Source organism: Camelina sativa, chromosome 11 (genome assembly GCF_000633955.1).
Source record: "Camelina sativa cultivar DH55 chromosome 11, Cs, whole genome shotgun sequence".
In the NCBI taxonomy this organism is placed as follows: Eukaryota; Viridiplantae; Streptophyta; class Magnoliopsida; order Brassicales; family Brassicaceae; genus Camelina; species Camelina sativa.
Window position 1 is genome coordinate 33,918,122 of NC_025695.1, and position 25,001 is coordinate 33,943,122.

General features: G+C 35.0%; 3 protein-coding genes across 5 annotated transcripts; 2 read left to right on the forward strand and 1 right to left on the reverse strand.

Moving 5' to 3' along the window:
• LOC104728618 lies at nt 5,451-7,230 on the forward strand. The gene is made up of 2 exons (XM_010447579.1): nt 5,451-5,995; nt 6,984-7,230. Exons 1-2 carry the CDS (start codon nt 5,481-5,483, stop codon nt 7,228-7,230), a joined length of 762 nt encoding a protein of 253 aa, XP_010445881.1. The 5' UTR covers nt 5,451-5,480.
• On the forward strand, nt 7,267-8,436 carry LOC104728619. The gene is made up of 6 exons (XM_010447581.1): nt 7,267-7,336; nt 7,432-7,692; nt 7,765-8,015; nt 8,107-8,175; nt 8,228-8,319; nt 8,418-8,436. The coding sequence occupies exons 1-6, from the start codon at nt 7,267-7,269 to the stop codon at nt 8,434-8,436; spliced, it is 762 nt and encodes a 253-aa protein (XP_010445883.1).
• Nucleotides 15,171-21,232, reverse strand: LOC104725078 (protein argonaute 10). Of its 3 annotated transcripts, none has more exons than XM_010443681.2 (20): nt 21,090-21,232; nt 19,627-20,145; nt 19,259-19,470; nt 18,871-19,154; nt 18,671-18,780; nt 18,488-18,594; nt 18,262-18,400; nt 18,056-18,172; nt 17,862-17,969; nt 17,578-17,772; nt 17,322-17,481; nt 17,103-17,224; nt 16,881-17,018; nt 16,646-16,788; nt 16,496-16,558; nt 16,347-16,410; nt 16,135-16,270; nt 15,978-16,051; nt 15,746-15,872; nt 15,171-15,647 (listed from the first exon to the last, which is right to left on the reverse strand). In XM_010443681.2, exons 2-20 carry the CDS (start codon nt 20,101-20,103, stop codon nt 15,463-15,465), a joined length of 2,961 nt encoding a protein of 986 aa, XP_010441983.1. In that variant the 5' UTR covers nt 20,104-20,145; nt 21,090-21,232; the 3' UTR covers nt 15,171-15,462. The 3 variants fall into 3 exon arrangements, with proteins under 3 accessions (XP_010441983.1, XP_010441984.1, XP_010441985.1); XM_010443682.2 differs by having other exon boundaries at nt 19,627-20,207; nt 21,090-21,212; XM_010443683.2 differs by lacking the exon at nt 21,090-21,232 and adding an exon at nt 20,817-21,038.

Here is a 25,001-nt window from a genome sequence, read left to right on the forward strand (position 1 = left end):
AAAAAAAAAAAAAAAAAAAAAAAAACATCGTTGATGCTCTCAACTGGGTGACAATGATGGTGAAGCTTCGCAATCTGATCATGTGTCATGGCAAAGCATCAAATCATGTGCCAGAGACAACCTGGGATTGCCATTGGACGACTGTGTGAGAAATGTGACGGGAAATACGTGATATGTGATTCGTATGTGTGTTTGTGTCAGTGCCGACTCAAAGGGGAAGGCGAGCAGTGTGATGCCTAGGGGCACACTTTATTACTAAAAAAGGGGTCTATCATATTATAAAAAGGGGGTCCATAATATCTTTGATATTATAAAAGAAGGTGCATTACTTTTCGTATATACTGATGTCAAAACAAAATATAACCAAAAATTAAACCTATAATTTTCATATTATCAAAAAAAAAGCCTTGAACCTTCTCATATGTTTATATATTATCAAAATAAAATCAATAAATTTTTCTAATTCATAATATATAGGGGTGAAAAAAAATTTGATCTTTTGTAAAAAATATTGCCCAGGGGCCCAAAAATTCTTGAGCCGGCACTGGTCTGTGTACTCTGGTTCGTATATATGATGAATGCAACTACGGGTCATTCTAAGACCGTTGTGTTATTTGTGGATGGGTTGGGATCTCAGACGTTTATTATTGCAAAGAGTGTTCATTTTGGATAGGAAGGGGATTACGAGTTGGACTCTCATCATCTCACTCTTCCTTCGCTTCAAGCTTAGGAGTTATTTGTTTTGAAAATTGATATTGAGATATACCCCCACAAGAATATTTCACTTGAGGTGAACTTTGCTTTCTTTCTTTCTAAACTTTCAATGATGTAAATGATCTCTTCGATCTGATCATTACTCCTTCATGTCAATTTTTATGTAATGAAACAGTTAGGTGTCATTGAAAAGACTAAAGTAAATTTTTTTTTTTTTTTGGGTGAAATATTCCAAAATCATCCAAAATTTAATAATAAATCTCACAGAATCACATTTCATATTCTTTTTTCTTAAATATAAAAATTCTAAAAATTAATAAAATCTTCTAAAACTCACTCAATTTTTCAAAGTTCTATATTATTTAAATCCTACCAAATCCTTTAAAATGTCAAGTTTAATACCCCTCTAAGAGAGAGAATACCAATGGGCCAATTCATTTTTTATTCATTTTTGTTCTAAATATTCTTATATGTGGTATTGACCAAATAATTAAATGAAGATTTCACCCGTGTTTCAAAACTGAATTAATAATATTTTATATTTATACTAATGTTAATTCAAATCGTCATGTTAATAACATATCCCGCTTAGAACAACAAACCGTCGTATTAGTGGTTTAACCCGTGTTTCAAAACCGTCATATTAGTGGTTTTGGTTGTGTGTTGTATTTCGTTTGTGAAGTTGATATTCATACATGGAAAATGCTAGATGAACAAGGAGTGTACGATCCGTAGCAATAAAAGATAGATTTTAGTGTTTTTCTATTTGAGTTGATAACATTATCGCAAAATAATATTCAGTTTCTTAACACGGTATATACTATATTAAATGTTTTCCTTGATGCTAAAGTTAAATATACCCAATTATTGAGTTTCTAAAAGTTGGGTTCTCGTTTTTATGAACTTTATTAACGTTATAATAATTATTGCGATTGTAATAATTTGTTACTCAAATTCGGCTGTGTCATTTAAATTTAAGAGATTCTACAGTCTCTACAGATCTATTAAAATAGGTTTAGAGATTTTTATGGAATTAAAAATTTAATGCGTAGAGTTGTGTTTGTAAATATCAGAAAGTATAGATGGTGTCAAGCTTATTATGACAATAAGTGTAAATAAATTTGTTCGATTAATATAGTTCCATTAAATGAGTTTCCAGGAATTGTTATTTTAGGAAAATAGTTAGGGATTAATGTTGTAAATAAAATAAATTAAATAACCAAAACTTCAAGGTCATAACACAAAATGTACTTCAAAAATAATAGGGAAAATTGGAAAAAAATGATCACTAAAACTTTTTTTATTCATATACACCTTTTTTTGAAAATAGTCATTTTTACCTAAAATACCCATACAAATTCATAAACTCAAATTTAATAAATTGTAAAATATGAAATATAGGAGAATAAGTAGATATACAATAACAGAGGTTATATAATTTTTTACAAAAAATAAAAAAAATGTATAAGTTACTTTTTGATGGATAAAATTTGATATAAAAAATTTAGAAATCATCTTCTACTATTCTGAAAATAACGGATTTTGTATTCTAACATTTTGTACATGCTATACTAATTTCAGAAAAGGTTTTTGTTCTAAATAGTTTAGTAGTCCGAAATCCAAAATTCTACAATATTCAGAGTATGTATTCTACGGTTTACTTTAGGTTCTAAACTTTTTAGTATAAACCTTCTACGGTTTACTCTATGTTCTGAAAACGTTAGAATATGTTTTATTCTTTTTACTCTATCTCTGATAAATTTAGTAGATATCTACTACAAAAAGGTAGAATGTATACTCTGAAACTTTTAGAGATCACTAAATATAAAAACTGAATCTTTAAAAAAGGAAACTAAATATTTATCCAAGATCATATTTGTTGGTTAGGATTATGTTCTAATTTGAATTTCAAACCTTAATTTTTGTTCCTTAACATAAGGGCATGTGCAGCGGTGTGGGACAAATTTTGGTCCTTCAAATATATTAATCTTATTTTCAAAGTTTCTTAAGTTTGGTATGAGCATTGGTGTCCCTCACAGTTGGTCCTCTAGAAAAAATAATAGTATTTTAAATTTTAAAAAATTAATTATTTAAATTAATAATTAAAAACATATAAAAGTTTTAATGTAAATAAAACATATAACATTGACATTAAAACCATTAGAAAATTACAAAATTACAAAAGCTTGAAAAAAAAAACAAATATTTTGGATTACAAGGACAATCCTCATACAAAAATTTCTTGTGTTTCAAGATAGCTTATGAACCAATGAAAGAAAAAGGCTAAACATCAGAGCTTAAACACTATATGAGGCAACCGTACAAATAAGAATGTCAAAGGCTTTACCTATCTTCTTGATTGCAATTTCCTCGTGTGTCTCTGAATCTACTGCAGCACTAATAACAATACCAGTAGTTTCATAAATCATACACTCTAACAATAAATACAGAACAAAACGAATCAAGATTGCTCCACAAGCAGAAGCATAAACACTAAACACAAACAGATCAATAGGGAAAAGATCACTAATTAATCATCAATGAGAGTTTTGAACCTTTATGAGTTTACTTAGCCCAAAGTCTCCAACTTTCAAGTGGTCTGCACTTGAATTAACCAGAAGAACGTTCCTGAAATACAAAATACAAGAAGCAGTTTTTACAAACAGCAAACTCCATCGTATTGAACTAAAACGCAGAGAATGCTCGAAATACAAACCTTTCCAATCATTGCGGCGTTTGAGAAATCCAGCTCAGCAGGTTCAATTTCCCACTACCTACCCTAAAGAATGAAACAAAACGGACAATGTCTAATCTAAAGCAATACACAATACAAAGATCAAAAGGAAATTCAAAAAAAACTCACATAAGATAAACCGCCATGAGATTTCAGCAGCTCAATCATCTTCTGTTTCCTAGCTCCTTCTGCATCAGCCAAAGGCTTCACATACCCAAAAAAGAAACAATTTTCAGATTCGGAATCATAACAAAGTTGAGAGATTTGAAGGGAGGAACACAAAATCAGATTTGAAGAGATTCTCCTTTTGTTTGTCGTATGACGACGGTGAAGGCACGCTCGTTCCCGCAGCAGCGGCTTGTTCGCCACCGTCACCAGCCGCCGGTGGATCAGAGCTCATCTCAACCCCATTCAGGTAAATTGAGAGAACAGAAAAAAGAAAAAGAAAAAAGATGAGATTTTTTAAACGCCGCCACGTGTTGTGAAGGACGGACGAAAATATGTCCCGTTTGTAGATACGTCCCATTCATAATTCATTCATTTCGATTTAAATTTAACATTTTAATTATGCGGGACGGAAGCAAAATACACTGATGCACATGGTCTAAGAAAAGGTGATTTGTGCTTAACTGTCCGTTTAGACTTTAATCTGATTTAAAAAAAAAAAAAAAAAAAAAGTTGTAACGAGGACTCGAACCAACAAAGTCACCGCACTAACATTTCAATAACCACTCGACCATATAAAACTATTGTGGTTACTAACAAATATTTCTTATATATCCTAGAGTGACCCTTTTTCTTCTCTCTTTTAATCGCCGGAGTCTGAATTTTTCCTTATTTGCGGTAAGACTCCGGTTTGATTTCCTCACTCTACATACAACTCTTGTGTGAAGTGTGCTTCTTTGATTGGTACTGGAACTTGGGTATTGCGTTAGATTAAATCTGTGTCTGGAGAATCTTCGGAACAGGAAAACTGGGATTTAATATTTGAGAGTTTTGTCAAGATTATACAGACGAAGCAAGATCAGGTCGAAGCGCTGAAGATGATTGAAATTTCTATCAAGACTAAGTGCAAAAATTGGCTCAATGATGTTCGAAATTCAGAATTATCAACCCTCTCTTGTAAAAACCCCTTTTTGATTTCTCATTTCCGATAAAGTTGGGTTTTTTAGAGTTTTGCTTCTCTAATATGTAATCGACTAGATCCGGTATGAAGGAGACAAGAAACATCAGATTTCACCCAGACCTGGATGTTGGTTCGAGTGGAGAAAGCTTGGAAGAAGCTGCCCTTACCGTAACACCAACCACAAAAACTCTTATGGATGGCGGTGGGATGATTGGTTGACGGCCAAGAGAATCACCAATGAATCTTTGAAGAAGAAACTTGCAACAATTTCATAGTTTAGAAACAAAATACAACAAAAGCATTAACGTTGGTGTTAGCGGAGCCACCAAACGTTAATCTCCGGCCAAAAAAACAAACGACGCCTTGAGTTCTTGAGGAGAAAGAAGGGAAAAACTTCAAAGAAAAGAAAAAAAAGATTAAGAATTTTGAAATTTAATGTTAGGAATATTTTTAATTAATTAGGAGTTTATATTTTTATTATTTAAATTTATATAAAATTAAGGGTAAAACTGGTTTTTGATTATTATAAAACCTATATGACCAAACTTGTGAAAATAAAGTATATTTAGACATTTTTAAAAAAATATATCATTTATTTCCAATTCTCCCAAAATAATAATATAGATAAATAAATAAGTTTTTGTTTCATCATTTCTGTATATATGTTAACTATATGCTTCAATTAAATGTTGAGGTTTATGAATTTCATAACATAAAACTATTAATGAATAAACGTTTTATCAATTAACACCCTTACCGATTACCTAATAAAACGATTAATAAATAAACGTTTTATCAATTCAACACCTTTACTGATTACCTTATAAAACATCTCTTATTTCTTGTCACCAATCTTACATTGACAAACAAAAACAAAAATCTTACATCCAAAACCAAAAGCAAAAAATGGCAAAGTCTCTTCTCATGGTAATGATGGTGTCCATAGTAATGTTTTACATGGTTCGTCCGACTTTCTCCCAGATAATCAATCCATATACAGACGAGGTACTAGAAGATGTGGCTGATTCTCCAACTTCAGATTTCGAAATTTACGTCGAATCTCCTGATGAAGCTCCACTTGAAGAGGCTGATTCACCCGCAATGGAGTATGACACAGAGCTTGCTAGCCATTACTCGCACAAACAGCTCGATTTTCTTGACGCTTGCATTGAAAAGCAAGGCAAGAAATGCGGAGGTCAGGTTTTCAAGAACATGTTCGCTGAGACTCCGCAAATCACTGATGAATGTTGTCATCATGTATTGAAGATTGGCAAAGATTGTCATCTCGTATGGGTTAAGTTCATATTCACCTCGTATGAGCATAAAAGTTTTGCTTCTAAGGGTATTCCAAAAAGCAAACAGTCATGGAACGATTGTGTCCGTAGAGTTGGGAGCAACATTGGCGCTCCGGTCTCTTGGGAGTACTAAATTAATATTCCCTTGTCTTGATGATGTGTCTATGCGTTTTTTGTAAATTGACTGTTAACAAATTGTTTTTACTAATCAAAAAGCGAGAGCAATAAAAAAATATTTTACGTTTTTATACATCAATCATTCGAACTAGTCCAACATAACTAAAAACGCATATGCTAAATGGACCCGAGGCTACAACTGTACAAATCTATATAAGTTGTGGACTTGTGGTGAAGCCTCGGATCCATCGGCCACCATACTCTTATCCTTGAACCCACCAAGCATCGTTGACCTTATCCTTTACTAAACGGCTTGAATAAGGTGTTGGAACTGAATTTTCAGAAATAAAATTTCAGAAAACTGTAGGTTTTGAGACAACGACTGTCCGGCGACTTTCCAGTCAAATTCAGGCCAAAATGTTAAACGGAATTTTTGGGTTGATACTGCAATGGAAAACTGGAAACGAGTATTACAAGATGGTATACTCATACGTCCAAAATAAAGTTGATTTAAATGAGATATAAAAGTGTAAAGTGAGCTATTTGAGATGTTTGGGAAAATGTCTCACATCGGAAATTGGTAGTGTGTTTTCACTCCTTTATATATGGTTTCATTCTCTTTTATAAGGAAAAAAACATCATATCTTCACCATATATTCTCGAGCATCGTTGACCTTATTCTTTCTGCTTATCGCTTTAAACGGATTGAGAGTTTTTCGAATTTTTTATTTTAAAAAATGATTTCATAATTTTCTTACAACTGATTATGCTATCATTTTTTGGTGCTTACGCGGAAAGTTTATAGAAGAACGATTTTACTTCTTTCTTCTCTACTCTCTCTGGTTTTCACGAACGCTCTTACTTGAGTGAGTTTGTGAAATGCGAAACGTGTTTCTGCGAATGCTTCTTAAGCGAGTTTGCAAAACTAATTCAGTGTAATTTAATTACTTGAATTGTTTGATTAACATACTAATCAAATCTGTTTATTGTTAAACAGAATGTCAAGAAACAACACCAACAATATTGACGGTGATAGAGTTCCTAAGACCTCTGCTGAGACTCCTGAAGAGTTGGCTTTACGTCTTGCTAAAGAACTTGAAAACACGAAGCTTACCAGTTCTAGTATGGAAAATGTGCGTCAAAATCTTCTCGGTAATAGATCAATCCACATGGGGATACCACCCTTAGCTTCCCAAGGGATGATGCCAGATAAGTTTGATGACAAAGTTGGGTTCAAAACGTGACAAAACAAGATGCGCTACTACTTGACCAGCATGAACATGGAAAGATACCTCACAGAGGATCCACCAACTCTTCCACAAGGCGCCACAAATGTGTATGTGGTTGGAAGTATGGATAGTTGGACTCAAGGAGACTATTGTTACAAATGTCAGATTCTGAACCGTTTGGTCAATGATTTGTACGACCTCTACAATATGTACAAGACTTCATAACATTGTGGCTAGCTTTGGAGAATAAGTACAAGACTGATGAGTCTGGGATGCAGAAATTCTCAAATACGAAGTTTCTGAACTTCAAGATGGTGGATCCTAAACCAATTATGGAACAAGTGGAGGCTCTTCAACGCATCTTTTTAGAGATAGAGTTGGAAGAGATGTCGATATGCAATGTCTTCAAAATGAATTGCTTGATCGAGAAGCTACCACCAGGCTGGTCGGATTTCAAGCATTACCTTAACTTCAAACGTAAGAAAATGTCTCTTCATGATCTCATATGAAGGTTGAGGATTGAGGATAACAATCGTGGGGTTCATTTAGGTGCTCAAAACCAGGGGCATGATGTACATGTAGTTGAGCATAAAGCCAAGCTGAAAGGTAAGGGTAATAGGATCTTTATTCCTCATAATACCTTGAAAGCGTCATCTGCAACAAACTTCAAGAAGAGCAACCTTGAGAGGAAGTTCAAAGGGAAGTGTCATCATTGTGGCAAGATTGGGCACCAGGCTGAAGTTTGCAAAAGCAAAACCAAAGATCTCAAGATCCAGGCATACCTAACTAAAGAAGACATGGTTTGATTCTTACTGAATGTAACATGGTGGAAGACAACCCAGTGGAGTGGCACTACAACACTTGTGCTACCATACACATATGCTCTGATAGGACTATGTTCACCACCTAAGTGCAAACAAGCAGCTTTTCGTGGGAAACACGGCAGTGATAAGATTGAAGGTAAAGGAAAGTAGTTCTGAAGCTAACTTTTGATCATGAGCTCACCTTGCAGAATGTGAAGCATGTACCTGACATGCGGAAGAATCTCATCTCTGGAACAATGCTAAGCAAGAATGGTTTCTCCGTTAATTATGAGTCTGATAAGTTAGTTCTTAAGAAAAATTGGGTGTATCTGGGAAAGGATTTTGTTAAGGGTGGACTGACCAAGATGTCTATAATGACATTCCTTCTGAAAAATGTAGCTTCTGCTTCTGTTTCTGAAATGAAAGAAAATCCTATTGCTTACTTGGTTGAGTCATTTACTACTTGGCATGAACGTTTAGGACATGTCAATTATAAAACAATACGAAAAATGCGAAACTTTAATTTAATTCCAAAATTCAAAACCAACCAAGAAAAATGTGAAATGTGCGTACAGGCCAAACTCACTAAAACTCCCTCATCATGGGTTGAAAGAACAACTGAACCTCTAGGTCTAGTTCGCAAATATATATGTGATTTAAAATATGTGCAAACTAGATGTGGTAAGAAATAATTTGTTACCTTCATTGATGATTGCACAAGATATTGCTATATATATCTCTTGCATAGCAAAGATGAGGAACTAGAAAAATTCAAAGAGTTCACACTCGAAGTAGAAAACCAGCGTCACAGAACTATAAAAATATTTTGAAGTGATAGAGGAGGAGAATATAATGAGCAATTTTTAGTAATGATTATTATTTATTAGTCTATATTATTTTTCTATATTTAAATTAATTGTTGTAAATGTTGACACATTTTATTTGGTTAAATATAATTATTAGTCTATATTATTTTTGACCCTTCTTTAAAACAATTTTGAGTAATGATTATTAGTCTATATTATTTTTCTATATTTGAATTAATTGTTGTAAATGTTGACACATTTTATTTGGTTAAATAAAAATATTTTGGTGTAAAATTTTATATACTTCTCACATTACAAAAAAAAAACATTAGTTTGATAAGAATTATTGTTTTTATTTTATTAGTTATTGGCATCATAACTATTATAAATTTCTATCTTAGTTTTTGTTTTTAGTTCATTAAAAAAAACTAGCACTAAAATTCTTTTTTTTTGTCATCATTGAATCAACAATGCCCAATCCATAATTAATCTCTACTACGCAGAGTCACGCGACTTAGTGGAGTCGAATTCTGGTAGGATCGATCTGAGGTGGTACTTTAACTACTTGAAATTTTTGTTTTAGGAAAAGAAAAGAAAAAAGGTAAGTGTGAGATATGAGATTTCTGATATTCATTATAAAAGAAATAAAGAAACCAAACAATCTTCATTATTCCCTAAATTTAACCTAACGATGAACAATCCATTCCCTCTGCTTAGTTTCCAAATTGATCACCATTTTGACCGCAAAAAAAACACGAATAAGTTGAGGATCAACGTCGAGACAGATTATCTTCAAACATGAGTTCGGTCCCATAAAGACTTCATTCTTGTAGAATTAGGTATTAAACTGACTTGATCTTTATTGATTTAGGTGACAACCTTATTTATACATGATTATCTACGGTTTACACAAACCGTAAACACTCTAAGGGTCCAACATACTAAGCCCATTACATTACCCTAATACTCCTCCTCACGTTGGAGTGTAAAGTCTTGAACATTCAACCTGGACATGAGATAGAGAAAATGCAGACGACCTAGTGCTTTTGTCAAAATCAACGCAAACTGTTCTTCAGACCGAACATGTTGAGTAGAAATTATACCATCATAGATCGCATCACAAACAGCATGACAATCATTTTCGATGTGTTTGGTGCGCTCATGGAAGACCGGATTAGCAGCAATGTGGATAGCAGCTTTACTATCACAAAACAACCAACTTGGCGTAGACTGGTCAATACCAAATTATTTTATCAATTTACAAAACCATTTAATTTTGCGAAGAGCAACAGACATAGCGCGATATTCTGATTATGCGGAAGAATGAGAGACGACATCCTGCTTTTTAGTCTTCCAAGCGATCAGGAAACTGCCAAGAAGGACAACATATGTTGTAAGAGAGTGACGAGTGATGGGACAAGTAGACCAATCAAAGTTACAATACATCGTGAGAGAGAAATTAGAATATGCCCGAAGAAGAATCCCTTGTCACGTTGAACCCCTTAAGAACTTAACAACACGTAAAGTCGCATCCCAGTGAGCTTCCCGTGGATTCTTTATAAACTGAGACAACACATGTACTGGATAACACAACTCAGGGCATGTATGAAAAAGATAGAGCAAGCGCCCTACTAGACGATGATATGGTGTAGGATCGGTGAGCAATATACCATCATTATCAGCAAGATGATGGTTTTCTTCAAGAGGGGTGAGTGCAGGTCGGGCACCAAGATTACCATTGTCTACAATAATAGCCAAGGCCTACTTATGTTATGACAAAACTATTCCTTATGTGAAACTTTAATGCCAAGAAAATATTTCAACTTTCCTAAATCCTTCATTGAGAAACATTTCCCCAAATAGTCTTTGAATTTTTGCAGCATATAACTATCATTGCCACAAATGAGAAGATCATCAACATAAATCAACATCCAAAGTTTGATATTCTCACGAGTATGAGAGAACAAAGAATAATTATCATAGGCTTGAACGAAGCAAAGAATCCGAGAGCTTCTTGAACCAACACTGAGGAGCTTGTTAAGCCTATATAATGTCTTTTTTAAGGCGACAAACTTTGTTAGGATGAGAGTGTCGAAAACTGGGAGGAAGCATAAAAACCTCTTCCTCAAGGTCGCCATGAAAAAAATTGTTGTGAACAAACATATGATAAACCTCCCATTGTTTACCGCAACAAGACGTATAAGTGTACGGACTGTAGTCATTTTCACAACTGTTGCAAAAGTCTCGTTAAAATCCACCCCTTCATACTACAAGCATTGCATTGTAACGTTCAATGGATCCATCAGCGTTGTACATGGTTTTAAAAACCCATTGGCTCCCATTCACCGCCTTACCCGGTGGAAGATCAACAACATCCCAAGTCTTCTTGAACTCGAGAGCATCGACTTTTGTACCTATAGCGTCATTCCACATCTTAATATGAACAACATCTTTAAAAATATTGGGTTCCTCAGCATTAGTGATGGCAGCTAAGTATGCACGTTGGCCTGCAAAAAACTTAGCATTGGAAATCAAATATATAAAAGGATACAAAGAATTATCATGGACCGGCGTCGAGGACTAAGAATAAGAGGATGTGAGAGCATGAGGGGTTATCAAGTCACTAGTCGTGTTGTAAAACACATAATCCTTTAAGCAAACAGATTGTTTAATTTTTCGTTTGCCTTGACGAGGAGGCGTGGTTTCCACAAACGCTGGAGAAGACGTAGAACAGGCAGACACATTGCGAGACGAAGACATGGACTGAACAAGAGAGTCAGAAGACGACAAACCATCCGCATCTGGAGAAATCTCAGGAGACAGAGTGGTGATAGTTTTCTCTATAGTCAGGACTGAGATAGCCTGAACATAGACATTTTGTTGGGGCTGAGAACCGTCAGTAGCGTACTGAAATGAGCAACCGAATGCACGCCAGGAAAGGAAACGGTAGGAACAGCAGGAAAAAGAATATTCCTCCTGTCGACAGCCTTTGACCAATCTTCATCATCTATTGGAGAGTGAATAGTTCGAGTGTAACGCCCCAACCACCACCTCTCAGTGGGCCATATATCCAATCTCAGTCCATGGGCCCACCTTCCTTAATGGGCCTCACATCCTCTTACCAGGTCCGTGAGCCCATCTATATCTGACAGCCAGTTGCTACGTCCGGGAGGTTTTAAAGACTTGTTACAGTCCCTACAAATCACCAAATGATCTTTCCCTGTGTTTTGTCCTCACTCGGACAGTTCCGACAGTCACTTCCCAAAAGGTTATCCATCCTGAGACTACTCCAGCTCAAGCAAGATTAACACTGGAGTTCTCTCAAGACCCTTGACCAAAAAAATAAGTGCACTTTGTTGACATAGGTGGCCAAATTAATTCTTTTAAACCTCTCCGCAAACCAGGATGTCACAACGAGACTATGGCATAACCAGCCTGTCACACGAAGAAAAGCAAACAAAAAAACATCTTCTCGAAAAATAACATCCCACGAGACCAAAATTGATTTCGTTCAACATCAAAAACTTGCCATCCTTTTTAACCCACCGGGTATCCCACAAAAACACATAGAAGAATTCATTCACCAAACTCGTCCCTAACACGTGAAACAAGATGGACATAAAAAGCTGACCTGAAAACACACAACTGATCATAGCATGGTTTGCAGCCGTGAAGGAGAACGATTGTGAAGAATGGAGGTTGGTGTACGATTGATCAAACATGCAGCTTTTAAAATAGCTTCTCCCAAAAACTTAACTGGTAGAAGCACATGCTACATTAAGAATATGCATATGCTTCCTTTCAACGCGACCATTTTGTTGTGAAGTCTCGACACATGAAGTTTTATGAACTACACCAAGCTTATGAAATGTACCCGAGAGACACATGAATTCAGTCTCATTTATGAACCATCGTCACACTCTTGCCAAACTGTTTTTCGATGTAGGCAAGAAAGTTTGTGAGAATTATCAGTACGTCAGATTTTTCGAGCATAAGATATGTATACAGATCTTGAGAAATCGTCCATAATTGTCAAAAAAAATAAACAGCACCACATGAAGACGGAACAGGATAGGGTCCCCAAACGTCACATTGAATTAAAAAAAACAATCTAAAGCTTTATTAATACTTTAAGGAAAAACTTTTCTAGTTTGCTTAGCTAAAAAACATGTCACAAGAACGAGAGCTAACATACGAATAAGAAATAGAAACCATAGGTAAAGCTGAAAATACAGAAAAACTTGGATGACTCAACCGTTGAAACCATAAAGCTTGATCAGAACAGACGCTAGCAGTAGGAACATCTGTTATATAATAAACCCCATCACGCTTTTCATCTCTTCCAATCAAAGTTCTCTAAAAACGGTCCTATAAAAAACAAATTGTATCATTAAACGTGACCATAAACTTCGTTTGCTTTACAATCTTAGATACATAAATCAAAGTGCAATTCAACTTTGGCACATAAAGCACATTAGTTAGTGCAGCTTTCTCGAAAAGTGGAAACTCTCCCATATTCAAAGCAAACGTTTTGTTTTCGTCTGCAAAACCAACCAAACAAGGTGGAATAGAGACAACATTAGTTAATAGAGAAAGTTGACCAGTCATATGGTAAGCAACCCCTGTATCTAGAATAACATCCCAAAAGTGCATCTTACTAGACAATTTATTGGAACTACCAGCAGATGTTTCCTCTTGAATCATCTGAGAGAGAACACGAAGTTGGTCTTTTGTAAACTTTGGAAACAAAGACAGATTGGAACTTGTCGCGTGAGCTGTAGCAACTTGCCCTCTACCACAACCAAAACCAGTTTTGCGTCTGTGACTACCAGAACCACATCCAACACCACTACGCTCGGTCCACCAATCGGAAAAGCCCACTATAGACCAAGAATCCTTCTTCTCATGGCCCGAACATCCGTAGTGAGAACACAAAATAGGACGACACTTGATGATAGAAGACTCGGCACGGGTCCCGGTTTGAACTTCAGTTTCGGCGGAAAAAGCTACCACATAGACTTGTTAATGAGCCACAAACCCTACAATCTCTTGTCGTTCTTCCTAAAGACAAGAAGCATTGAGCCTTTGTTCTTCTCGGATTACTTTAAAATAAGCAACACCAAGGGTGGGAAGCGGATCCATATTAATAAGACTCATAGATATTCCTCCAAATCGTGCATCATCAAGACCCATTACAATGGTGAAGTTTCTAATTACCCCTCTCATTAACAATTGTAGTCATAATCGAACCATGGAGACACACCGGACTTGCTTGATAGTTTTTCAATTCATCCCAAAGATGACATAGCTTGTCGTAGTACTCGATGACCGTCTGACCGTGTTGTCGACATGAAGCGAGTTGAGCTTTGATCTGATGAACACAGACATTATTACTTACGGAGAAACGCTGCTGCAACTCATCCCACAGAAGATGAGCGTCATAAATGAAAGTTACGGTTGACTTAACTTTTGGCTCAATCGAAATCCTTATCCAACCCACGATCATTGAGTTTACCGTCTTCCATCTGTCAAACTATGTCATCCCATCAATGAAGCATGTTTTCCTTTTGGGTTGAAGAGCATTTAACATCTCTTCAGACCATTTGTTGTAGTTGTCTCCATTCAACAGAACAGAGGTGATGATAGTACCAGGGTTGTCGGAGCTTGACAGCGTGTACAACGACACCACCGTGGAAATAGATTGAGTGACTAGACTCCTCTTAAATTAGGTATTAAACTGACTTGATCTTATTGATTTAGATGACAACCTTATTTATACTGTTTATCTAGGGTTTACACAAACCGTGGTAAGAACACTCTAGAAACCAAACATACTAAACCCATCATAGGAGTTGGAATCAAAGACGATGATGCTAAATTTATGATGACCGACATGATTTGGTACGCCTTGAGAAATATGGACATCGTAAGAGGAGATTGGACACTGTTGTTGAATGTGATGTTCCCTTCGATGGAGCCAAATTTTTTTAAAAAATTTATATCGAGCCAATTCAGTCTGACGTGAGAGTGAACCAATGGCGCAAGTAAACCCTTAGTAGGAAAAAAATTTATATCTACTAGTACGTAAGAATGGAGCAAGAGTTTACTTGTGCAGGAAGTAAAGACATTATTACTGTTCTCTGTTTCTCTCGTTGTGAGTCCGAGATCTGTTTGTCGAAGGTCCAACTGTCTAAAACTGACCTCATCGGTCTTCTTAACTTTCTTATTAGTTCAAACTTTTGTATTATTTTCCACTTTCTCAATTGACAAGAGTATTTTTTTTGTATTTTTTAATACAAAATTTAGGGCTAAGATTTGCAATTCTTCCCACGAAATAGAGTTCTCCTTTACACTAACCAGACCTTTCCTAAGGTTAAAACGAAAGCTTACAACGATGTAACAATGGAGAAACCACAGTAAAAACCACCACTGTAGAAGCGGATGCCTTAACAAAGCCATTGCTGTTATCATCAGCAGCTACAATACAAACTTTAGAAAAAACCCTAATGCCCTAATTCCTAATACCAAACCAACAAAATTTACATAAGAAAAACATTGGTAAAATCTAAAGCCGAACTACGAACAAACAACCAAACTACTTATTAAAACTTTCTTTTGATTAGGGATGTTGGAATTTTTTAGCAGTAGAACATAACTCTCTTCACATTCTCCTTCAAAGCCGGTAAAGGCTTCACACCGCAATCTCCAACAGTTGTTGTTTTCGTGCTCTTTTTCCCTGGTGATCCGTTATCTTGCATTATCTCCGGTTCCATGTAGAAACGTGCTCGAAATGCAGCGAGATGGGCATAATACGCCGGAGGAACTATACAAACAGCAAAAAAAGTTAACATATGAATGAGATTTTAGTTTGATTTGCAGGTTTAAAGGATGAAGAAGAAAAAAAGAAATGTTATTTTTTACCTATAGAGACAGATCGAGTGCATCGCGCATAGGTATAACAGAGATTATTAGTCAGAGACTGAATACCATCCGCTGTGAACTTGTTCTCGTCCCAAAGAACATGGTAATGTGCAGGCCTGCTTGTTCCCTAAATCAGATAAAATAAACACCAAAAGTTAAATCTTTTCTTGTATATCTAGAGAAAAAGGTGTGTGTTTTTGGATATTTCGGTAGTTGTTTCGTTTTTTCATACCTGAATACCAGCATGGCTACAAAGGTAGAAGTCAAATTCAGTTGGATGACATATCTTGGTGTCAACTACAGTACCTGAAATTAAAGGCGGCAAAGAAGAAATTAGTTAGTTATTTTCTGTTATGATCTTCTATTATTTGTTTCAAGAACTAACTAACCTGGTAAGATATTTCCACTTCGATCAGTACTGCTTTTGTCTCGGTGATTATTAGCAAACAAACGAGTGTGGTGACGCTTCTGTACAACGATGAATGTCACCGGTGGCTGATAATTCGGTTCAAGTGACGCACAAGCCTAAACAAATAAATTATGTAAATGATTTGCTGACAATTTGGCGACATCAATTCAAGCTATGTACAAAAGTTATTACCTTTCGAATTGCATCCAACTCATAGAGTAAAACTTGATAGAATTGCCCTTCGCTTACTCCATCACTGTGTCAGTAAAACAACCCATGAGTACCAAATTATAAGTTTTACATATGAATTCTTTTACTGTCATGAGCAAAGAGAAACCTACCGGTAAAAGATAATTCGAAGTGGTTTCTGCCCTGTTGCTTTCCTAAATGAGATCAGAAGGTCCCTGTCGAAAAGCAACAAAAAAGAAACCTTGAGATGATATAACGCTAAAATCAAACTACCGAAACTGAAATAATGCGATTTTTATTACCTGATCATACCGCCACTAACAGTGCCACGTACAGGATCTTGCCATGTTTTATACAAATCTTGTATAAGTTCTTGCCTGTGAGCTTGAGCACAAACTAAACCCGCATATTTTGTGACTTCAGGCCAATCTTGAGAAGCAACAACCTAAAAAAAAAATACAAAACCGAGTCTAATGAATTTCGATGTTTCACTACTTGATAAAAGTGTATAATGCAGTTGTTGTATATAATCCTTACAGCAGCGATTGAAGGACTCGACTCTTCCCCGTTCTCTGGATGAGTTACGTCTGCACCAAATATGATTGTTGGTATATCGCTAACCAGCGGAATTCTACAGCTTATGGCTTCTAATAGAACTGTGTTCCTTCCTCCCATCTGAAACCAAACACAGAAAGATCTGAGAGATTCATAATGCAAGAACAATAGAAAAAATTCAATTCAGCTGTAAAAAGTATTCACCTTGACGTTGATTTTAAGAGATACATTTGCCAGATACTGTTTGCTAATCTTGAACACATGTTTTGTGAGACAACACTGAGATATTAAACCAAGCTCGGTTTCACAGATTCTCTTAAGATCCCCTGAGATTACAAGAAGCATTTTGTTTTCATCGTAAAATACTACAGAAGACAAATAAAAGGTGAGATTTACGGATGTCGAAAGAACAATAATAAATACCATAAAGTGAACCGTTGTTGTCAGGTAAAATTGCCAACAGAAGTTCTAACTCTTTCCCTTTGGTTCTGTTCATTGCAGTGTGATAAACATGCTTTAAAGCTTTCTCAACTTGATCAGGCCTCGCACTATATATTGGGATCACAGGTTCTGGATTAAACTCCTACAGTAATAAACGACGAAAAGCTTTGTGATAAGAATGACTTCCAGTTAAAACGTTCAGACAATGCAGTTAAAAAAAAAGGACAAATTTAATTACCATGCCCGAGACTTCACACATCTGACCAAGTTCATTACAAAATCCACGAGCAACATTTTCTTGCACGCTGCGTGAGAAGTTAACACATGCCCATCTGCTCACCGTCATCCCATTGATCATTTTCTTGTTCATCATATTCCACTGACCGACTTGTGGGAGACAATCTTTTTCTTTCCCATTCTCATGATACTTAAGCTGTAGCAAAACGAAGAGAGACGAATTAGCATAACAGTGAATTATCTTTAGTTTGAGAAAATTCAGAGATTTTGTGTAGTGTTTTTTACCCATGGAGCTGGTAGAATCCGAGCTTCAACAGAAGCTAACTTTTCACTTATGTTCATGCCAAACTCCTTTGCATATGGATCTTGATCATATGCGTTGTGTTGGACCGTCTTTAAAAAAACATTTTTGACACGAAGTTAAGCCCTCACTTATAACTGACAAAGAACCATAAAAAGCTACATGACTATAAACTTACCCGCAAAATATCGTTTTCTCTGTCCCGTGGCCTTTGGCATGTAACTTTCAAGAGAGCAGTAATCTGCTTCTCATTCAACCTTTTTGTGTACCGTTGTCCTTCAACAATTTTGCATGCCTACATTCAAAACCGAATCAGCAAAAAAAATCTAAAAATTGAAATGTGAAGTCTTGAAACAAACAAAGAACTACGGTTTACAGTTTTACCTCCATTGGCAAATAGCTAGCCTTCTTTTGGTTTCCAACTTGGAGACATGGCAAATGTGTGTGCTGGATCGTGAATCCATACATCTCTTGGAAATACTCGATAACCGACTTCATTGTACAGTTCTCATCAACTGGAAACCTAAGAATATAAACCAGAAAACTTGATTAATCTCAATGAAACTAGCCTTAGTAATCAGAGAGTAATAAAGAACAACAAAGCACTCACATTAGCTCTCTTGTTGGTTGAGTTGTTAAACCCGCAACACGATATTTCCTTCTTACGTTCGCTCTATGAGTAACCTCTACTTTCACTCCCCTGAGACCCTTCTTAATCTGTTAAAGTTTCCAACATTCTTAGTAACATTCTTAGGACTCAAGACAGGAGATAATATGATGAAAAGAATAGTACCTTAACCCGATCAGAATCAGACAACGGCTTAGACAAGACATCTTTTCCAAGAAGCTGTGCTACAAACTCTATTACCGGAAGAGGCTCAATAAATGCAGCTGAAGCCATATCTACAAAAAGTAAGGAGAATCACATTAAGCTTATGCTGACTTATAAACAAGACCAAAACTGTAACAATCTCTTGAGTCAAAAAAATTTACCGATATTTAGTGATAAACCCATTTGAGTTGGTCTAATACTCTGGTAAAACCCACACCATGACTCTAACCCTTCACCAAGTCGCTGAGGTGTTCTAATATCAGGCGAAAAGAAAGATCTTCCAACGGGACAAAACCTCTTAACCGACAATTCCCTGAGCACAATGTCAAGAATCTGCAACGCCTCTTGCGGACAATCTGCACGTTTACCAGCTAGAAACTCTCCCAAGTGATGCATATTTGCCCGTGCAACAAACTTGATAGCCACCTTATATGATCTCTCCCTTCTACAAAACAAAATGTTAGGTCAAATTCAAATATTAAAAACAGACACACATACAGTAAAACTAAACAACCCCAAAGTTATTAAAAAAAAAAAAAAAAAACTTACTTAGGACCATTGATGATACCATCATCTTCATCAACAATCTTAACAGTGAACTCCTTCCAAGTAAAAGGAAGCTCTCCGGCAGTGTAAAGACTTTTCCGGCCATCGTAAGCCGGTAGCCTCGTCCCGAGATCAGACTCTTTGTATAGTCTCACTAACTCAGCAATTATAGCTCTGTTTACACTCTTTGATGACACTTCAGGAGTTATTGTAACCTGCAAAAATCATAACCTAATGTCAATCAATGAACCAAAATAAGCAATAAGAACAAACATTAAAACTCTTCTCTCTCTCTCTCTTTCATTAAATCGTCCAAAGTTTGAACCTTTATTTCTCATTAGAGCAAATACTAAAAAAAGGTAAAAACTTACATCATACTGATTCAAATCCTTGGTGGGCAAATCAGCGAGGAAATGGTTAGCTTTAACAATGCATCTAGTCCCAAGAGTTCCAAAACCAGGCCTCGGCGCAAAGTTTGAGTTTTTACGAACACCCATCTGCATCTGATGATTCACGGCGACTATATCTCCGGCGGAGGCGGCAACGACGGGTGCTAAAGAAGTGGTTAGACTCGGCGGTGGTGGTGGTTTACGAGGACGAGAGCTAGGTCTCATACAAACATCTCCCTGATCAGATTTTCTACCACCGCGGTTTCTCCTCCTGCTACGATTCTTCGACGGCGGTGAAGGTGAAGAAGCTTGAGTCTGACCATTCGCCGGAGTTGTCACCGGAGGAGGAGGAGGAGGGATTTTACCGTTTGGAACGGTTTTGGGATTGTGCTGTTTTAAAGGTTGGGTTTTGATGACTAAGTGAGTCTCAGAGCTATCTTTCATTGGCCTAATCGGCATTTGTGTTTTTGGGGATTTCTCAAACTTCTCTTCTCACTCAGACTACAAAAAGAATGAAAACCAAAGAAACTTTAAAACTGATCCCTTTCTTTGGCCTTATTCTACTGCAAAATCATGAGGATGAAAGCAACCAAAATAAAATAAGTACACAAAAATATTAAGAATAAAAAAAATTTAAAAATTTGTCAGATTGCATTAAATTGGAGACAATCCAGAAAAGAAAAAAAACTATGATGATAGTGTTTTGGGTTTTAAAGAAAAATCAAAATCAAAACTTTGAAACAGTGCTGAAGTAAACAAACAAAAAAAAAAATGTTTTGTTCTTCTTGTTTCTATTACAAAGTTTCAGACACAAAAACAGAGAGGTGAAAAAAGAAGAGAGATTTAACAAATACATGCATAGATATATATATAGATACAGTTTTGGTTCTGTCGAGAAATTAAAAGAGAGACAAGAAGCCATGAAATTAGAAGAGAACACTGTAAAGACCAAGAAATAAAAAAGGAACCAATCAGACAAACAAAAACAGTAAGCTTTTGAGAGGGTGAAAAAATTGGGAATACCCACAAGACAAAACAAAACCGGAGAAAGCTTTAAGATTTTTTGTCTCTATTTGAAACCGGGAAATGAGATCCCGGAGCAACCAAAAAAAAAAAAAAAATTGGAAGAACCCAAACAGATAATTACAAACAAAAAAATCGAAAAATCTAACCTTTTTTTTTCCTATGAATTTGAAGAAAAAGAGAGAGAGAGAGAGAGAGAGAGCAAGTGAACAAAGAGAAGGAATAAACATCGAAAAGAGCAGTGGAAATATCAAAATATCTATCCCCCAAAGAGAATGAATGATATAAATTTTATTTTTATTTTTTTTACAAGTGAATTTATTGCTATGGTGAGATAATGACCCGTCCGCTCTATTAGACTATTACTATTATTAAACACACACACAAAGGAGAAGAAGAAGAAGAAGAAGAAAAACACTCACCGACCAATGAAGAAGAATATAGATAGCTTTCCTCTCAATGTGGAGAAGAAGAAAAGAGAAAGAGAGAGTATGAATGGTGATGATGATGATGACGAGGTTGGAGGAAGAAGAAGGAAGGTTAATAGAAAGAAAAGAAAAAGAGATGATTGTGATGTAGAAAAAAATTTATGTCTTTTAAGGACGCATGCAAAAGAAGGTTTTGCTTTTGGGGCTTTGGTCTCTTCTCTCTCTCTCTCTCTCTTTATAAAATCACGTGTAAAGGGAGCTTTTTCTCTCTCTCTCTCTCCACCCCCGCAGCCTCAGCATTCATCAGTCTTCCTCTTTCTTTTACTCTTTCACTTTTTTTTTTCTTTTGTGTTTCCACTTTACTTATAAACTTTTTTAATTTATACTATATAAGAAATAGTATAGTTTTTTTTTTACACTTTCCTAATAATAGATGTTTCATTAAGTACAAATTTCTTCTTTTTGATAACCACACACAATAATGTGTTTTTGATTTTATGGCGCTGCAGCAACTATTTAATTATGGTTTGTTAATGATCAATTACTTAATTAGTTTCTTATTCTATTATTCTCCTACTTCATTATTACAAGAGACTACTATATATTCTACTAATTTAAAATTTTATTATAAAATATTATTATTTTATTATTCGTAACTAACAATTTTAAATTTTAGTTTTTCAAACCACACATATTATAACGTTCACAAAAAGAAAACAAAGTATGGTATTGTAAGTTTGTAACGCATGTATAAAATCAACGGTGGACGATTTTATATATATTCTCTTAATTGTAATGTATGATTTTATTAGTATCTCTGTAAAATCAACGGCGGAAAATTTTATATATTCTTTTTATTTTAATGTATGATTTTATCAGTATCTATAAAATCAACAACAGCCGATTTTTTTTTATATAGAAAATATAGTTTTTGACATACGGGAACATAAATGCAAATGATGTAAACACTGAGTGGAGGAAAATCTTTATTGTATTGAGAAAGTCTTGAACTATGGCATATTAGGAATGGATTAATTGAAACTCGAAATATGTCATTCGAAAGGACATGTAACCGTTTTAATATACTTAAATCAATTGAATATCGATAATAATGAAAATCGACTTTAGATTGCTCTTTGGCAATCGAACAAAGAGTCGATTTTTGACATTATCGAATGATTAATGAGGCTTTTTAATCTGGTAAAAAAATGTTTGACAGATGTGGTTATTGTAGGAGGGTTGAGGTTTGCTAAACGATGTGGTAAAAATCGTAAATCGTTTGACAGATGTGTGATTGTCAAAATGTTAGTATTTATTACCTGCAACTGCAAATGAACATCATTAAAAAGTACTACTACTTTCCCAGTTGCTCCTTAATTACAAATCTCCAAAAATTGGGTTTAATTAAAATAGAGAAAACGACTTGACCACGACTTGGCATGATTACATCCTTAACTATTTTTGTGACCAATTTGCAAATATTTATTTGAATTAGATTTTTTTGGATATGTATGTATAAACAGATCTCATATATGTGTCAGCTGATTGCAGCTGCTGATCAAGCTTGATGGCCACTTTCTTTGTGGTCCGTTATAGTACCACCACCACTAACGCCATTGTATACATATATACATATATTATTTGCATATATAACATACATATAAAACTATGGCGAGAAATAGTAGATGTTAACATGTAAAAAAGGTTATAGTAAAAAAATTGAAAATCCCCTAATAATAAAAGCAAAATGATAACACACACGGAAGAAGGAATAATTCGAACTTGCAGTCTTCTCTTTTCTTTCTGCAGACCCCATTTCGTGACTCACTCTACTACACTACACCCCTCATTTATTTTGTTTTCCCCCACTATATATATATATTTTTTTTGTTTTATTGATATATGAAAATTACATATGAAACGTCCGTCCATAAAAAAACCAAACCTATATAAAACAAAATTCGTACTATGAGCTATTTTTTAACAAACATCATTGTTATTGTTGATAATCCAGTAAGCTATAGCGAGTGTTAACTAGTTTGTACTTTGTACTATAGCGAGTGTTTAGTAGTTTGTATTATAGGGTCTAAAACCTCCGGTGAACCAAAAATAAATAATAACGTTAATAATACAAAGACAATGATATCTATATAAGCTAGAAGGTTCTCTAGTACGACGAAATTAATAGTAATTAAGTACGCAAACCACTGGCCTATGATTTATACATTTGAACTTATGATTTAAGCTAATCTATATAGAATTTTTTTTTTTAATAGTAAAACTTGCTCAACTGAGTTGAGTGTGATATGTAACGGTTGGTAGAGTTTCTTTTTTGGCAGCAAATGGGAGAACGTGTAACGTTCTTTTAGAACTATTCTATGGAAATAAAAACAAACAAGATTGTGATTTTCTTGCTACTAATAAGAGAAGGAGCTTTTGTTTTTTCTTTTTTATTACTTGATGAATATCCCCTTTTGATTTCTTTTTTTAGGTTTTAGTTTGTATTATTGCTTAGAAATGTTTTATATATATAGTAATTCTTTTAATTCAGAAAACAACACGTTTCCGTTTAAGATATTTCTTACCTCAACGCTAATTGAAAGATTGTGATCATGGCCTTTTTAGTTTATAGAATTAGTATTTTACTACCAAAACATCATATTTTACTACCAAAACATCATAATTTAGTTAAAATAACAATTTTATAAAATATCTTACACCATGTAATTAAAAGAAAATTGTTTTTTGTATTTTTTAAACTTTGTGAATTTTTTAATTATTTTTGTAGTTCAAGTACAGATCGATGACTAAAAAAACCACTATCTCAAACAGAGAACCATATATACATTATACTCTAACATAATTACACCGTATAAAATTTGTAAGTAAAACAAAAATACATGTGTAATCCACTAAAAAATTAAAACATGGTTCTAAATATTGGATAAGCTTGAAGTTTACAAGAGATTTCCTAATTGAGTTATGATTAAGGAGATAAGGTTAAACATGTTTAGGAGTAGGAGATAAGGTTAAACATGTTTAGGAGTTATCTAAACATAAGGTGTTTACTAGTGGGATTTGGTTTTTGGTGTTTTATATAAAAGGAGGTGTTAAGGTCTGCATAAGACATAGAGTTTTGAGAGAAGAGATTAAGTGTGAGAGTTTGTAAGGGGCTTAAAGTTTTTGAGTGAGTTTTCTTTAAGCATATTCATATAAGATAGTTATTCTTATAAGCATACTTTTGTTCTTAAATCCTTCTTTCAAGAATCTAAATTTGGTATCAGAGCTTCCAGGTTCTATAAATCATGAGTGAATTAGCCACAACTACCAACAAACCGAAGGAAGCAAGTCCTTCGACATTACAATGTCCAATGCTAAATAGTACTAACTACACCGTTTGGTCCATGCGAATGAATGTGATGCTGCGAGTAAACAAAGTTTGGGAAACGATTGATCCAGGATCAGGTGATACAGAGAAGAATGATTTGGCGAGGGCTTTATTGTTTCAGTCCATACCAGAATCACTAATCCTACAGGTTGGTAATCAAGAAACCTCCAAAGCTGTCTGGGAAGCTATCAAATCAAGGAACCTCGGTGCTGACAGGGTGAAGAGGCGAGATTGCAAACATTGATGGCTGAATTTGGCAGGCTAAAGATGAAAAAAACCGACACCATTGACGATTTTGTCGGTAAAATCTCAGAAATTGCTACAAAATCAGCAGCTCTAGGTGTGAATATTGAGGAACCAAAGATTGTCAAGAAATTTCTGAAAAGTCTACCAAGAGTAAAGTACATATAGATAATAGCAGCTCTTGAGCAATTTCTTGATCTCAACACAACCACTTTTGAGGAAATCATTGGCAGATTGAAAACTTATGAGGAGTGTATCTGTGAGGAGGAAAGCTC